At 43.2% G+C, this 16,154-nt stretch overlaps 1 protein-coding gene across 1 annotated transcript; it reads left to right on the top strand.

Annotated features, from left to right (window-relative positions):
* Window positions 1–14,117: 14,117 nt before the first annotated feature.
* LOC104714902 (uncharacterized) lies at window positions 14,118–14,723 on the top strand. Its single transcript, XM_010432371.2, has one exon. It carries the CDS (start codon window positions 14,118–14,120, stop codon window positions 14,721–14,723), a length of 606 nt encoding a protein of 201 aa, XP_010430673.2.
* The last annotated feature ends 1,431 nt before the right edge of the window (window positions 14,724–16,154 follow it).

Here is a 16,154-nt window from a genome sequence, read left to right as displayed (position 1 = left end):
AAATGCTGCTTCTGAATATGTACAAGAAAGGTAACGTCAATGTGGAACGAGAGCGGAGAAAATTTAACACACACAAAGACAACCAGTACTGCCTGAAAGACGAGCAGCAGCACGACAGACATCGTGAAGAGAAAGCTGCAGCACAAAATGATCGTGCATGGGCACAAAACGATAGAGCATGGGAAATTGCTCGCCTACCTCCGCCACCGAAACGAAAACATGACGCAGAAGAGCGCGACGAACCACCAGCTCCTCGCTGAAGGATCAACATGATCATGGGCGGCTTGTAAACATGCCGCGACTTTGTTCGGTCGATCCAAGCCTACTGCCGTGAAACAAAAACAAAGTGAAACCTGCCTTCCCACACCAACATGTTCAAAACATCCTCCGAACCTATTACGTTTATTAAAGAGGACGCACATAACGCAAGTCCAAAAAACAATCCGCTTGTCATAGAAATGGTGATCGGGGAAAGCTCGGTGACGAGAATTCTTATTGACACTTGAAGCTCGGTCAATGTGATATTCAAGGATGTACTAATCCAGATGGAAATCGATATGTGCAACACGACCCACGAAACGCAACCTCTGACGGGATTCGACGGAGACACCATCATGACTGTTGGAACCATAACACTTCCAATCTACGTCGACGGCACGATGCAGTGCATTAACTTTGCAATTGTGGACAAACCCATCGTCTACAATGTCATTCTGGGAACACCGTCGCTTCACAAGATGTGCGCCATTGCTTCAACTTACCACCAATGCGTCAAGTTTCCAAACGCGTACGGTATCTACACGTTGCATGGAGATCCTCTGATGGCGCGAACTTGCTTCATCATCGAGAAGAAGTGTGCGTTGACTTCACAGACCTCAACAAAGCTTGTCCGAAAGACAGTTTTCCTCTTTTGCACATTGACCAGCTCGTCGAGGCCACAGCTGGAAACGAACTACTATCTTTCATGGATGCGTTCTCAGACTACAACCAAATAATGATGCACAAGGACGATCGTGAGAAAACTGCATTCATCACCGAACAAGGCACCTTATGTTACAGAGTCATGCCTTTTGGGCTAAAAAACGCATGAGCAACGTATCAGCGACTGGTGAACCGGTTGTTCGCAAGTCAACTTGGGAAAAAAAATAGAAGTGTATATTGATGATGTGCTCGTCAAGTCAGCTCAGGCCGCAGATCATGTCGCACACCTGAAGCAATGTTTCGAGATACTCAACAAGTACAGCATGAAACTGAACCCGACAAAATGCACGTTTGGTGTTACCTCCGGCGAATTCTTGGCGATCATCAACCTTCCTTCCCCAAGGAACACACGCGAGGTGCAACGTCTAACTGGACGAATTGCCGCTTTAAATCGCTTCATCTCCCGTTCAACAGACAAATGCTTACCATTTTATCAGCTCCTTCATAGAAACAAACGATTTGAGTGGGACGAAAAATGCAAATCGGCGTTCAAGGAATTAAAAAAACTATCTCTCAGTGATAGACTCCTAAAGAGGAATCTGCTCCCAAGAACACACTTTGCAAGGTCTTGAAGGTGAATGGACGGAATGATGAAGATGAATGGGCTGAAGATGCAATAGATCGATCAAATGGAAGGTGAAGGGGTTGATTATGCAGCGGATCAAAGAAGATGAAATGGTGAAATGATGTAGTGGATGAAAAAGGGGGGATTGAAATGAACTTCCAAGAGAGATGAAAATCTCTTAAACTTCAGGCTCGAGTTCAACTTAGATATGACACACTAAGAAGAACACAAGTTGAGAAGATATTACACACTCCTCAGATCAAACAAGTAAAAGAAAGGTTTTTTTGATTAAAATGTTTGATGAGAAACAAATGAGAGATACAAGGAGTTTAAATAGAAGAAGGGGAACGAAGGAGAAGAGTCTAGAAGGAGAAGAGGTCGAGCTCATGCAAGAGTCCACACTCATGCAAGCTCATGCATAAAGTCTTGGAAATTACAAAGCAATAAATGGAAAGAGATAGAAAGAAAATGGGCCAAGGCCTTTGTGGAGAACCTTGGACCACGAATTGGGCTGGCAAAGGGGGGTTGAAAATGTTACTTAGGCCTCATTAAAAACCTTATCCAGAAAACCTAATGGGACAAAACTTGACCAAGGGAAAAAGAGCACCAAAGCAACATTTTACTCTTTACCGAGCACCTTGAGCTGTGAGCAACGTCCAAGTGGTTTGAGTCACGTCTTCTAGCTTCTTGTCCAGCTCCTTGAGTAGACCTTGGATTGATTGGTTGAACCTCTTGGACCGTGACCTTGTTATAGGACCCGCCGGAACGATTAGTGCTTCCTCCGCTGCTTCCGCTGGTACAAGCTGCTCCTCCGGTGCTTCCTCTGGTTCAAGCTGCTCCTCCGGTGCTTCCTCTGGTTAAAGCTGCTTCTCAAGTTCGTGTGGTTGAGTGGAGCTGTCCATGATCTCATCATCCTCTCCCACTTGAAAAGGATTTGACCTCAAATCCGAATTATCTGCACAATAAGGAAGAAGATCAGAAACGTTGAAACTGCCACTAACTTTGTACTTACCTTGGAGGTCGAGTTGGTAGGCATTGTTGTTAATTCTTTTGGGCACGGTGAATGGTCCATCAATCCTCGGCATTAACTTGGATGCTCGCTCCTCCGGGAAACGCTCCTTCGGAAGATGAACCCAAACTTGATCACCCTCATTGAAGATGACTTCTCTACGCCCTTTGTTCGCATATTTCTCATATAGCTTCGTCCTTGCCTCCAGATTCTCCTTAGCCTTTTTGTGAACCTGTTTAACTAAATCGGCCTTTTTCTTGCCATCAAGACTTGTTCTCACACTCAAAGGTAAAGGCATTAGATCCAAAGGAGAAGTGGGGTTGAACCCATAAACAATTTCAAATGGAGAAAACTTAGTCGCAGAATGCATAGAATGATTATAAGCAAATTCTACATGCGGCAAGCAATCTTCCCAAGTCTTAAGGTTCTTTTTAATAAGCACACGCAACAAAGTAGACAAGGTTCGGTTCACAACTTCAGTTTGCCCATCAGTTTGCGGATGACATGTAGTAGAGAAAAGCAATCGAGTTCCTAGCTTAGACCACAAAATTTTCCAAAAATAACTAAGGAACTTAGTATCACGGTCAGAAACTATGGTCTTAGGAATGCCATGCAAACGAACAACTTCCTTAAAGAACAAGCTAGCAACATGAGATGCATCATCAGTTTTATGACAAGGAATGAAATGCGCCATTTTAGAAAAGCGATCAACCACCACAAAAATAGAATCCTTACCAGCCCTAGTCCTACGCAATCCAACCACAAAATCCATAGATATATCAGTCCAAGGATGCAAAGGAATAGGTAAAGGTGTATACAAACCGTGGGATTGAACCTTAGCCTTAGCTTGTTTACAAGTCGCACACCATTCACATAGTCGTTCAACATCTCTTTTCATGTGCGGCCAGTGGAAATGTTCTTGCATCACCTTATAAGTCTTAGCAACACCAAAGTGTCCCATTAAACCACCTCCATGTGATTCCCTTAAAAACAATTCTCTCAAAGAAGAGTGAGGCACACAAAGTTTATTTTCAAAGAACAAATAACCCTCATGCCGATAATACTTTCCAAAAGCAAACTTCTCACAAGATTGAAATATTTTGCTAAAATCAGAATCATCAGCATACAAGTCCTTTATTTGCTCAAAACCTAGCAATCTTGCATCTAAAGAAGTAAGCAAAACATACCTGCGAGATAATGCGTCGGCAACGACATTATCCTTACCTTTTTTGTACTTAATCACATATGGGAAAGTTTCTATGAATTCGACCCACCGCGCATGACGTTTGTTGAGCTTTTGTTGACCCTTGAGGTGCTTAAGAGACTCGTGGTCAGTATGAATGACAAACTCCTTCGGTCAGAGATAGTGTTGCCACGTTTGTAGGGCTCAGACCAAAGCATAAAGCTCTTTGTCGTAGGTCGGATAATTGAGTGTAGCTCCTCCAAATTTCTCACTGAAGAAAGCTATGGGCTTATGATCCTGCATCAAAACAGCTCCAATACCTATCCCTGAGGCATCACACTCAATCTCAAAAGTTTTCATAAAATTTGGAAGAATTAAAACAGGGGAATTAGTAAGCTTTTCTTTCAAAGCCTGGAAGGCATTTTCTTGTGCAGCTTCCCATTTGAAACCAACGTCCTTCTTGATGACCTCCGTAAGCGGTGCGGCAATGGTGCTAAAATCCTTGACAAACCGTCGGTAGAATCCTGCTAAGCCGTGAAAGCTCCTCACCTCGCTCACATTTGTAGGACTTGGCCAATCTTTGATTGCCTTGACTTTCTCCTCATCAACCTTGATTCCATCTGCACTTACAACAAAGCCTAGGAAAACAAGATTATCTGTGCAAAAGGTGCACTTCTTATAGTTTGTATAAAGCTTTTCCTTGCGAAGCAATTCTAAAACGAGTTTAAGATGCATGACATGATCATCTAAATTTTTGCTGTAAACCAAAATGTCATCAAAATAAACCACAACAAAATCACCAATATGCTTCCTAAGGACATGATTCATCAATCTCATGAAAGTGCTAGGTGCATTAGTTAAACCAAACGGCATGACTAACCATTCATATAACCCTTGTTTGGTTTTAAAAGCTGTTTCCACTCATCACCTTCTTTCATACGGATTTGATGATATCCACTTTTAAGATCAATCTTAGAAAAGATGCTAGAGCCATGCAATTCATCAAGCATATCATCTAATCTAGGGATAGGATGGCGATACTTAACCGTTATGTTGTTGATGGCTCGACAGTCCACACAAATACGCCAACTCCCATCTTTCTTTGGTACTAGCAACACTGGAACGACACATGGACTCATGCTTTCTCGGATATGTCCTTTGTCCATCAGCTCGTTCACTTGTCTTTCAAGCTCCTTGGTTTCGGTTGGGTTGGTGCGATAAGCTGGTCGGTTTGGTAAAGCGGCTCTCGACACAAAGTCGATTTGATGCTCGATCCCTCGGATTGGTGGCAGACCAATGGGATTATCTTCCGGAAACACATCATTATACTCTTGCAAAACCAACTCAACTTTACTCGGTAGCACCGGTTCGGGGTTAGTAGAACAAGCAAGTGTCTCTTTATAAACAAAAAGTAAACTATTGTGACTTACCTTGCTCTTACCCTTGTTATCGGTTGGTTCAGTTTGTTTGGTGCTTCGCTGTTTCATGCTAAGCTGATCAAGATATACCTCATGCGGTGTCATGGGAATGAGAGTCGTCTTTCGGCCATTGTGCTCAAAGGTGTGTCGGTTGGTGAAACCATCATGATGAACTTGTCGATCTGATTGCCATGGACGTCCAAGAAGAATGTGGCTAGCGTCCATCGGTAATATGTCACAAATGATCTCGTTCTGATATTTACCAATTGAAAGCGGCACCTTGACTTGCTCCTTAACAGACATCTCACCTTTTTCGTTGAGCCATTGAAGCGCATATGGTTTTGGATGTTTGAGCACTTCTAAGCCAAGATTTTCTACCATAGTCCTGCTTGCAACGTTAGTACAACTTCCACCATCAATAATCAAGCTACATACCTTGTCTTTGACAATACATCGCGTGTGGAACAAGTTTTCCCTTTGCGCTTGCTCCTCTGATTTGGTTAGAACACTCAACGATCTCCTAGCAACAAGCAGCTCTCCTTTAGCTGGGGCTTCCAAACCCTCTTCCACAGAGTCGTTTTCTAAACGTTCTTCTTCAGACTCAACCTCGCCATTTTCTTTAAGAACCATGATCCTTTTGTTGACACATTCGCTTGCGTAATGCCCAAGTCCTTGACACTTAAAGCAACGAATATCCCTTGTCCTCGTGATCACCTCCTTACCCTTACCTTTTGGGTCTGACTCAATTGGTTTCGGCTTGACGAATGGCTTGTAGTCCTTCTGGTAGCTGGGCTTGTCCTCCTTTTGATAACTTGACTTATCTGAGCTGTAGCTGGTCTTGGCGGTGCTGTAGTTGGATCGAGAGTTCTTCCTCTTGATTTGCTGTTCGAACATGACTGCTTTGTGAAGCATCTCCTCAATTTCCACATAGTGCTGGGTTTCTAGACGGTCTTGGATTTTGCGGTTGAGACCTCCCATGAATCGCGACATCATAGCTTCTCCATCTTCATGAACATCAGCTCTTAGCAATAGGGTTTCCATTTCCTTGAAGTACTCTTCGACAGTCTTGCTTCCTTGAACTAAGTTCCTCAAACGTTGATGAAGATCGCGGTGATAATAACTCGGCACAAATCTCCTTCGCATGACGGCTTTCAGCTGGTTCCATGTATCGATCGGCATGTCTCCGGTACGTCTGCGGCTGGTAACAAGCTGATCCCACCAACTTAGAGCATAGTCGTAGAACTCGGTAACAGCAAGTTTAACTTTGTTGACCTCGATGACCTCTTGACAAACAAAGATTAATTCGATTTTCTATTCCCACTCCAAGTAGGCATCCGGGTTGCTGGTTCCGTGAAAAGCTGGGATCTTGCACCTAAGTCCTCCCAACGGATCTCTTGGTACTGGACGTTCTCGTCGACGCCTCCGCTGACTGCTGTGTGAAGAACCATGGCTATAGTACTGCCTGGTCTCGTCGTCTTGCCTTGGTTCCTCCTGGTTCTGCCTTTGTCGCTGATTTGCTTTCGGGTTGGGTTGATTCAAGTGTAGAGCGCCCAGTCTTGCTTCAAGCATGGTTGTCATAGCTGCGGTAACTGACTTAAGGATCTTCCTTTCCAAGCTAGAAGTTGATGACTCTTCCTCTTCCGACGTCACCATGGTACCTGAAAAGAAAAACAAAGATCCACCAGTAAATAGTTCTAAAAACACGTAAATGAAAACAGATCTAAGAAAATTATGAAAACGAATCCAAAAATTATCAAATCAATTTTCAAAAATACTAGACTCGTTCCTGGTTTTAAAACAGTTGAGTTTGTAATTTCTGAACGAGTAAAACATTTTATAAAACTCTCGCAAGATGAAACGACAGATCTGAAAATAAGAGAAAGTGACGATTGGAATTCAAAACCTAATTGCAGAGCGGTTGCTCTGATACCACATGATAGACTCCTAAAGAGGAATCTGCTCCCAAGAACACACTTTGCAAGGTCTTGAAGGTGAATGGACGGAATGATGAAGATGAATGGGCTGAATATGCAATAGATCGATCAAATGGAAGGTGAAGGGGTTGATTATGCAGCGGATCAAAGAAGATGAAATGGTGAAATGATGCAGCGGATGAAAAAGGGGGGATTGAAATGAACTTCCAAGAGAGATGAAAATCTCTTAGACTTCAGGCTCGAGTTCAACTTAGATATGACACACTAAGAAGAAAACAAGTTGAGAAGATATTACAGACTCCTCAGATCAAACAAGTAAAAGAAAGGCTTTTTTGATTAAAATGTTTGATGAGAAACAAATGAGAGATACAAGGAGTTTAAATAGAAGAAGGGGAACGAAGGAGAAGAGTCTAGAAGGAGAAGAGGTCGAGCTCATGCAAGAGTCCACACTCATGCAAGCTCATGCACAAAGTCTTGGAAATTACAAAGCAATAAATGCAAAGAGATAGAAAGAAAATGGGCCAAGGCCTTTGTGGGGAACCTTGGACCACGAATTGGGCTGGCAAAATGGGGCTTGAAAATGTTACTTAGGCCTCATTAAAAACCTTGTCAAGAAAACCCAATGGGACAAAACTTGACCAAGGGAAAAAGAGCACCAAAGCAACATTTTACCCTTTACCGAGCACCTTGAGCTGTGAGCAACGTCCAAGTGGTTTGAGTCACGTCTTCTAGCTTCTTGTCCAGATCCTTGAGTAGACCTTGGATTGATTGGTTGAATCTCTTGGACCGTGACCTTGTTATAGGACCCGCCGGAACGATTAGTGCTTCCTCCGCTGCTTCCGCTGGTACAAGCTGCTCCTCCGGTGCTTCCTCTGGTTCAAGCTGCTCCTCCGGTGCTTCCTCTGGTTCAAGCTGCTCCTCAAGTTCGTGTGGTTGAGTGGAGCTGTCCATGATCTCATCACTCAGCTCCGCCAGTCCTAGCCAAACCTGAGCAAGGAGAAATTTTGTATCTCTACATCACCATCATCTTCTCAACTCATTCTCTCTTACTTCTATTTTCTTTTTTTCCTCTTCATCTTCTTCTTCTATTCTCACTCTTTTTCTCACTTTTTCTCTTTCTCTGTACTTTCTTCGCTTCTTTTTTATCTTCTTTCTCTTCCTCTTTCTTCTCTCTCTTCTTTTCTCTATTCCTTCTCTCCCTTCTCTTTTTATCTCCTCTCTTCATTTCTTCTCTTTTCTTTCTTTTTTCTCCTTTTTTATCCTTCTCTTTCTCATTTTACTTCTCTTTCTTTTCTTCTCTCTCTTCTCTTTTTCCTCTCTCTCTCTTTCTCCATTTCTCTATATTCTCTTTCTCATTTATTCTTCTTTCTCTTCTCTCTTTCCTCTCCTTTCTCTCTCATATCTTTTCTCTCTCTTCCTTCCCTTCTTTTATTTATCATTCTCTTTTCCTCTTTTTTTTTTCTTTTTTTCTACCCGGGACACCAAAAAAAGAGAAGAAATGAATGAGACAGAGAGAATGAAAAAAAGAGGAACAAGAGAAAGAGAGAAAAGAAAATGAAAAAGAGATGATAAGAAAGAAAGAAGAAAAGATAATTGAGAATAAACGAGAGAAGAGGAGAAAAGAAAAGAGAACAGAGAGAAAAGAGAGAGAAAGAAGAGAGAGAGAAAAAGAAGAAAGTAGGAAGAAGAAAAAGAAAAAGAATGTAAGGAAAAGAGAGAGAGGTAGAGAAAGAAGGAAAAGAGGAAAAGAGAGAGGAAAGAGAGAAGATGAAAAAATGAATGAGTGAAAAAGTGAGAAAAAGAAGAAGAGCAAGAGAGAAACAGAAGAGGAAGAAGAGAAGATAGAAGGAGAGAGAGAGATAGAGTGAGAGAGAAGAAAAGAAGTGCAAAGAAGAAAAAGAAAGAAAATAAGTAGAGTGAAGTAGAGATAAGAAGGAGAATGAAAAGAGAGAGAAAAGCAGAGAAGAAAAGAAAGAGAGAAAGACGAGAATGAAGAAAGGAAGTAGTAAAAAAGAAAATAAAATAGAGAGAAAAGAAGAAGAAGGAGAGGCGAGAGAGAGAGGAATGAGAAAAGTATGGAAAAAGTAAAGAAAGAGAATGGAGATAGAAAGAAGAGAAAAGAGAGAGAAGAAAGAGATTGAAAAAGAAAGAAGAAGAGAAGAAGGAAAAAAAGAAAGAAAAGAGAGTGAGAGAGAAGTGAGAGAGAGAGAGTAAGGAGAGACGAGAGAAAAGTAGAAGAGGTGAAGGAGAGAGGGAAAAGAAGAATGAAAAGAAGAGAAAAGAAGGAGGTAAAGAGAAGAAGAAGAGAGTAGAGAAGGGCAAAGAGAGAGACAAAGAGAAGAAGAGGAAAAGGAAGATGAAGCAGAAATGAAAAAGATGAGAAGAGAAAGAAGAAGAGAAAGAAGAGAGAGAAGAAAGAGGAAGAGAAAGGAGATAAAAAAAGCAAAGAAAGTACAAAGAAAGAGAGAGAGAGAGAGAGAGAGAAAAAGTGAGAAAAAAGAAGAAGATGAAGAGGAAAAAAAGAAAATAGAAGTAAGAGAGAATGAATTGAGAAGATGATGGTGATGTAGAGATACAAAGTTTCTCCTTGCTCAGGTTTGGCTAGGACTGGCGGAGCTGAGAGATAGTCTTTTAATTACTTGAATGCCGATTCGCATTTTTCGTCCCACTCAAATCGTTTGTTTCTGCGAAGGAGCTGATAAAATGGTAAGCATTTGTCTGTTGAACGGGAGATGAAGTGATTTAAAGCGGCAATTCGTCCAGTTAAACGTTGCACCTCGCGTGTGTTCCTTGGGGAAGGAAGGTTGATGATCGCCGAGATCTACTTCGGATTGGCTTCTATACCGCGCTTCGTAACGAGGTATCCCAAGAATTCGCCGGAGGTAACGCCAAACGTACATTTTGCAGGGTTCAGTTTCATGCTGTACTTGTTGAGTATCTCGAAACACTGCTTCAGGTGTGCGACGTGATCTACGGCCTGAGCTGACTTGACGAGCATATCATCAATGTACACTTCCATTGTTTTCCCAAGATGACTTGCAAACATCCGGTTCACCAGTCGCTGATACGTTTCTCCCGCGTTTTTAAGCCCAAAAGGCATGACTCTGTAACAGAAGGTGCCTTGTTCGGTGATGAATGCGGTTTTCTCACGGTAGTCCTTGTGCATTATTATTTGGTTGTAGCCTGAGAACGCATCCATGAAAGATAGTAGTTCGTTTCCAGCTGTGGCCTCAACGAGCTGGTCAATGCGCGGAAGAGGAAAACTGTCTTTCGGACAAGCTTTGTTGAGGTCTATGAAGTCAACGCACACTCTCCACGTACCATTCTTCTTCTTAACTACGACCGGGTTGCTCAGCCAATCTGGATAGCGAACTTCAGTGATTGAACCAGCATCAAGTAGTTTCCGTACTTCGTCATTTACTGCGGTTGTGCGTTCTGCACCGAGCTTTCGACGCTTTTGCTTGACGGGCTTGTAAGTCGGATCAACGTTGAGCTCGTGGCTGGTAATGCTAGGATCGATCCCAGTCATATGATCTATCGATCAGGCAAACGTGGTCGCGTTCTGACACAAGAACTGAACGAGCTTGTCCCTTAGAGCTATTGGTAGCTCGGTGCCTATTTCAATGCAACGCTTGGGATCGGACAAATCGATGTTGACTTGAATCACAAACTCTTTCGAAGGTGGTGTGCATGGATCTCGCGGTGGTGTGCATGGATCTCGCGGTGGTGCTGAATGAGAAAAGTATGGAAAAAGTAAAGAAAGAGAATGGAGAGAGAAAGAAGAGAAGAGAGAGAGAAGAAAGAGAAAGAGAAGAAAGAGATTGAAAAAGAAAGAAGAAGAGAAGAAGGAAAAAAAGAAAGAAAAGAGAGTGAGAGAGAAGTGAGAGAGAGTAAGGAGAGACGAGAGAAAAGTAGAAGAGGTGAAGGAGAGAGGGAAAAGAAGGCGGAGAAGGAAGAAGAAAAAGAGAGTAGAGAAGGGCAAAGAGAGAGACAAAGAGAAGAAGTGGAAAAGGAGAATGAAGCAGAAATGAAAAAGAGGAGAAGAGAAAGAAGAGCGAGAAGAAAGAGGAAGAGAAAGGAGATAAAAAAGAAGCGAAGAAAGTATAGAGAAAGAGAAAAAGTGAGAAAAAGAGTGAGAATATAAGAAGAAGATGAAGAGGAAAAAAAGAAAATAGAAGTAAGAGAGAATGAGTTGAGAAGATGATGGTGATGTAGAGATACAAAGTTTCTCCTTGCTCAGGTTTAGCTAGGACTGGCGGAGCTGAGAGATAGTCTTTTAATTCCTTGAACGCTGATTCACATTTTTCGTCCCACTCAAATCGTTTGTTTCCGCGAAGGAGCTGATAAAATGGTAAGCATTTGTCTGTTGAACGGGAGATGAAGCGATTTAAAGCGGCAATATGTCCAGTTAGACGTTGCACCTCGCATGGTTTCCTTGGGGAAGGAAGGTTGATGATCGCCGAGATCTGCTTCGGATTGGCTTCTATACCGCGCTTCGTAACGAGGTATCCCAAGAATTCGCCGGAGGTAACGCCAAACGTGCATTTTGCCGGGTTCAGTTTCATGCTGTACTTGTTGACTATCTCCAAACACTGCTTCAGGTGTGCGACATGATCTGCGGCCTGAGCTGACTTGACAATCATATCATCAATGTACACTTCTATTGTTTTCCCAAGTTGACTTGCGAACATCCGGTTCACCAGTCGCTGATACGTTGCTCCCGCGTTTTTAAGCCCAAAAGGCATGACTCTGTAACAGAAGGTGCCTTGTTCGGTGATGAATGCGTTCTCTTCTTCCTCCTTTCCCTCTCTTTTCTCTCTCTCACTCTCTCTTCTCGCCTTCTCTTCTTCTATTTTTTTCTCATCTCTTTTCTCTCTTCTCTTCTTTTTTCTTCCTTCTCCATATTCTCTATACTCTCCTCTTTCTTTTCTTCTCCTTACTTTTCTTTCTTCTCTCCTTCTTTTTCTTTCATTCATCTCTCTCTCTACTCTTTTCTTTCTTCTTTCTTTTTCCTCTTCTCTTATTCTCTCATCTCTCCTTTCTCTCTCTCTTTCTCTTCCTTTTCTTCTTTCTTTTTTCTCTCTCTTTTTTTATTTCTCGTTCTTTCTTCTTCTTCTTTCTCCGCTCCTTTCTCTCCCTGTTCCGACGCTCTCTTCTCTTTTCTCTAATCTTTTTTTCTTCTCTCCTCTTCACTCCCTGTCTCTTTTCTCATATATCTCTCCTCTCTTCTCCTCTTTTATTCTTCCTCTCTCTTTCTCGCTTATTCTCGTTCTCTTCTTCTCTTTTTTCTCTTCTTCATTCCCGTCTTTCTTTTTTCTTTTATTATCTCTTTACTTCTTCCTTCCTTTTCTCTCTCTTCTCTCCTTTCTCATCTTTACTCCCTCTATTTTTTTCTTCTTTATCTCTTCATCATTCCTTCTCTCTCTTCCTTCTCTCCTCCTTCACTCTTCTTCCTTTCTTCTTCTTTTCTCTCCTCTTATCTTTTTCTCCTCCTCTATCTCTTCTTCTCTTTCTATTTCATCTTTTCACTCTTTTTTTTCTTTTTCTTATTTCTTCTTCTTCCTCTCTTTTCTTTCTCTCTTCTCTTTTTCTTCTCACACTCTTCATCTCCTCTCTTCTTCTCTTCTCTCTCTTCTTCTTTTTTCTCGTTCATTCTCTTCTTTCCCTATTCTCTCTCTCTCGTTCTTTTCTACTCTCTTCTCTTCCTCTTTCTTCTTTCTCTTTTTGTCTCTCCTTCTTTCTCTCTTTTCCTTTTCATCTTCTACTTTTACTCCTTCTTTTCTTAGGAAGAAAATAATAGAGAGAGAGAAGAAGATGTTAAATGTTAAATGTTGGGGTGATTTCCACATCAGTCGGTCGTATTTCTCACCTGAGGAAGAAGATGCGGGAAGCTGTCAGTTGTTCGTCGAGATTCTTTCCAGCAAGGCGCTCAATTGGTTCTCCAGACTTGAGGCCAACTTGATCGATGGATACGAAGCATTAACAAGCGCATTCCTTCAACATCACCAGTGCTTCATGCGCACACCTGCGTCAAGTGATGACTTGCAGAGAATGTATCAGAAGCCTAAAGAAACATTACGAATATTCATGGACAGGTTTAAAGGTGTCGTATCCCAACTCACTATAAGTGATGAGTCTGCAATCGGAGCATTGAGAAATGCGCTCGCCCGTGGCACCAGATTCAAATACGACCTAACAATCCTGCCCGTCACAAGTTTTGGCGAGGTGCTTGCACGTTCAAACCGATACATCCAAGTCGATGAGGACAAGGACAAAAAGAACCCCGATCAACCAAGCGCGATAGAAAAAGCACCTGAGAAGGTCCCGAGCTCTAAAGGCAAAGCCGTAGATGAGTACCACGAGCCACGCCAACACTACAAAAGGGACTATGCCCGTGGCGAGAAAGGAAGGAAAGCGACGATGTTCGCTATCGATGGAAAAGAACAGCAGCAAAGCAAGTCTGGGAACAAATACTATCGCGAATCCGATAATCCCGGCTTCAAAGGCAAGCGCCCATATTGCAAATTCCACATATTCAATGGACACTCAAACGAAGAGTGCAAAACACTTCAAATGCTGCTTTTGAATAAGTACAAGAAAGGTGACGTCGATGTGGAACGAGAGCGGAGAAAAGTTAACACACACAAAGACAACCAGTACTGCCTGGGAGACGAGCAGCAGCACGACAGACAGCGTAAAGAGGAAGCTGCATCACAAAATGACCGTGCATGGGCACAAAACGACAGAGCACGGGAAATTGCTCGCCTACCTCCGCCACCGAAACAAAACCATAACGCAGAAGAGCGCGACGAACCACCAGCTCCTCGCCGAAGGATCAACATGATCATAAGCAATGTCAACATGCCGCGACTCAGTTCGGTCTATCCAAGCCTATTGCCGCAAAATAGACACAAAGCGCAACCTGCCCTCCCACACCAACATGTTCAAAACATCCTCCGAACCTATTATGTTTACTGAAGAGAACGCACGTAACACAAGTCCAAACAACGATCCGCTTGTCGTAGAAATGGTGATTGGGGAAAGCTCGGTGACGAGAATTCTTATTAACACTGGAAGCTCGGTCAATGAGATATTCAAGGATGTACTTATCCAGATGGAAATCGATCTGAGCAACACGACCCACGAAACGCAACCCCTGACGGGATTTGACGGAGACACCATCATGACTGTCGGAACCATAACACTTCCAATCTCTATCGGCGGCACGATGCAGTGCTTTAACTTCACAATTGTGGACAAACCCATCGTCTACAATGTCATTCTGGGAACACCGTGGCTTCACAAGATGCGCGCCGTTGCTTCAACTTACCACCAATGCGTCAAGTTTCCAAACGCGTACGGTATCTACACGTTGCGTGGAGATCCTCTGACGGCACAAACTTGCTTCATCATCGAGAAGAAGATGCAGAATACGAGGGCTTTTGTAATTGCCGAATCAGCACCACCGCGAGATCCACACACACCACCTCCGAAAGAGTCTGTGATTCAAGTCAACATTGATTTGTCCGATCTCAAGCGTTGCGTCGGAATAGGCGCCGAGCTACCAATAGCTCTGAGGGACGAGCTCGTTCAGTTCCTGCGTCAGAACGCGACCACGTTTGCCTGGCGATAGATCATATGACTGGGATCGATCCTAGCATTACCAGCCACGAGCTCAACGTTGATCCGACTTACAAGCCCGTCAAGAAAAAGCGTCGAAAGCTCGGTGCAGAACGCACAACCGCAGTAAATGACGAAATAAGGAAACTACTTGATGCAGGTTCAATCACTGAAGTTCGCTATCCAGATTGGCTGAGCAACCCGGTCGTAGTTAAGAAGAAGAATGGTATGTGGAGAGTGTGCATTGACTTCACAGACCTTAACAAAGCTTTTCCAAAAGACAGTTTTCCTCTTCCGCGCATTGACCAGCTCGTCGAGGCCACAGCTGGAAACGAACTACTATCTTTCATGGATGCGTTCTCAGGCTACAAACAAATAATGATGCACAAGGACGACCGTGAGAAAACCGCATTCATCACCGAATAAGGCACCTTCTGTTACAGAGTCATGCCTTTTGGGCTTAAAAAGCGGGAGCAACGTATCAGCGACTGGTGAACCGGATGTTCACAAGTCAACTTGGGAAAACAATGGAAGTGTACATTGATGATATGCTCGTCAAGTCAGCTCAGGCCGTAGATCATGTCGCACACCTAAAGCAGTGTTGCGAGATACTCAACAAGTACATCATGAAACTGAACCCGGCAAAATGCACGTTTGGCGTTACCTCCGGCGAATTCTTGGGATACCTCGTTACCAAGTGCTGTATAGAAGCCAATCCGAAGCAGATCTCGGTGATCATCAACCTTCCTTCCCGAAAGAACACACGCGAGGTGCAATGTCTAACTAGACAAATTGCCGCTTTAAATCGCTTCATCTCCCGTTCAACAGACAAATGTTTACCATTTTATCAGCTCCTTCGCGGAAACAAACGATTTGAGTGGGACAAAAAATGTGAATCGGCGTTCAAGGAATTAAAAGACTATCTCTCAGCTCCGCCAGTCCTAGCCAAACCTGAGCAAGGAGAAACTTTGTATCTCTACATCGCCATCTCCTGTTCAGCTGTAAGCGGCGTCCTCGTCAGAGAAGATCGAGGAGAGCAACATCCTATCTTCTACGTGAGCAAAACCCTCGATAGGCTTGAACTCTGATATCTGACTCTTGAGAAGCTCGCATACGCGGTTGTCATATCAGCTCGCAAACTTCGCCCTTACTTCCAATCTCACACTGTTGAAGTCCTGACGAACCAGCCTCTCCGAACAATCCTTCACAGCCCAAGCCAGTCAGGAGGCCTTGCAAAATGGGCAGTTGAGTTAAGCGAATACGACATTGAGTACAAGAACTGCACCTGCACCAAGTCACAAGTTCTTGCAGATTTTCTTGTTGAACCCTCTCCCGAACTCGAAGCTGACACCCCTCCACCCGAGATATGGTCACTTCACGTAGATGGCGCTTCATCAAAGATGGGCTCGGGAGCAGGCATACGCCTAACCTCGCCAACAGGTGA

Source organism: Camelina sativa, chromosome 9, assembly GCF_030686135.1.
Source record: "Camelina sativa cultivar CO46 ecotype springtype chromosome 9, ASM3068613v1".
NCBI classification, from domain to species: Eukaryota; Viridiplantae; Streptophyta; class Magnoliopsida; order Brassicales; family Brassicaceae; genus Camelina; species Camelina sativa.
The sequence above is the reverse complement of the archived record's forward strand: the minus strand, read 5'-3'. Positions and strand labels throughout refer to the sequence as shown.

Bases quoted from the DNA above. Each gene is read 5' to 3' on its own strand.
- LOC104714902 (XM_010432371.2), top strand. From the start codon at position 14,118: ATGGTGATTGGGGAAAGCTCGGTGACGAGAATTCTTATTAACACTGGA.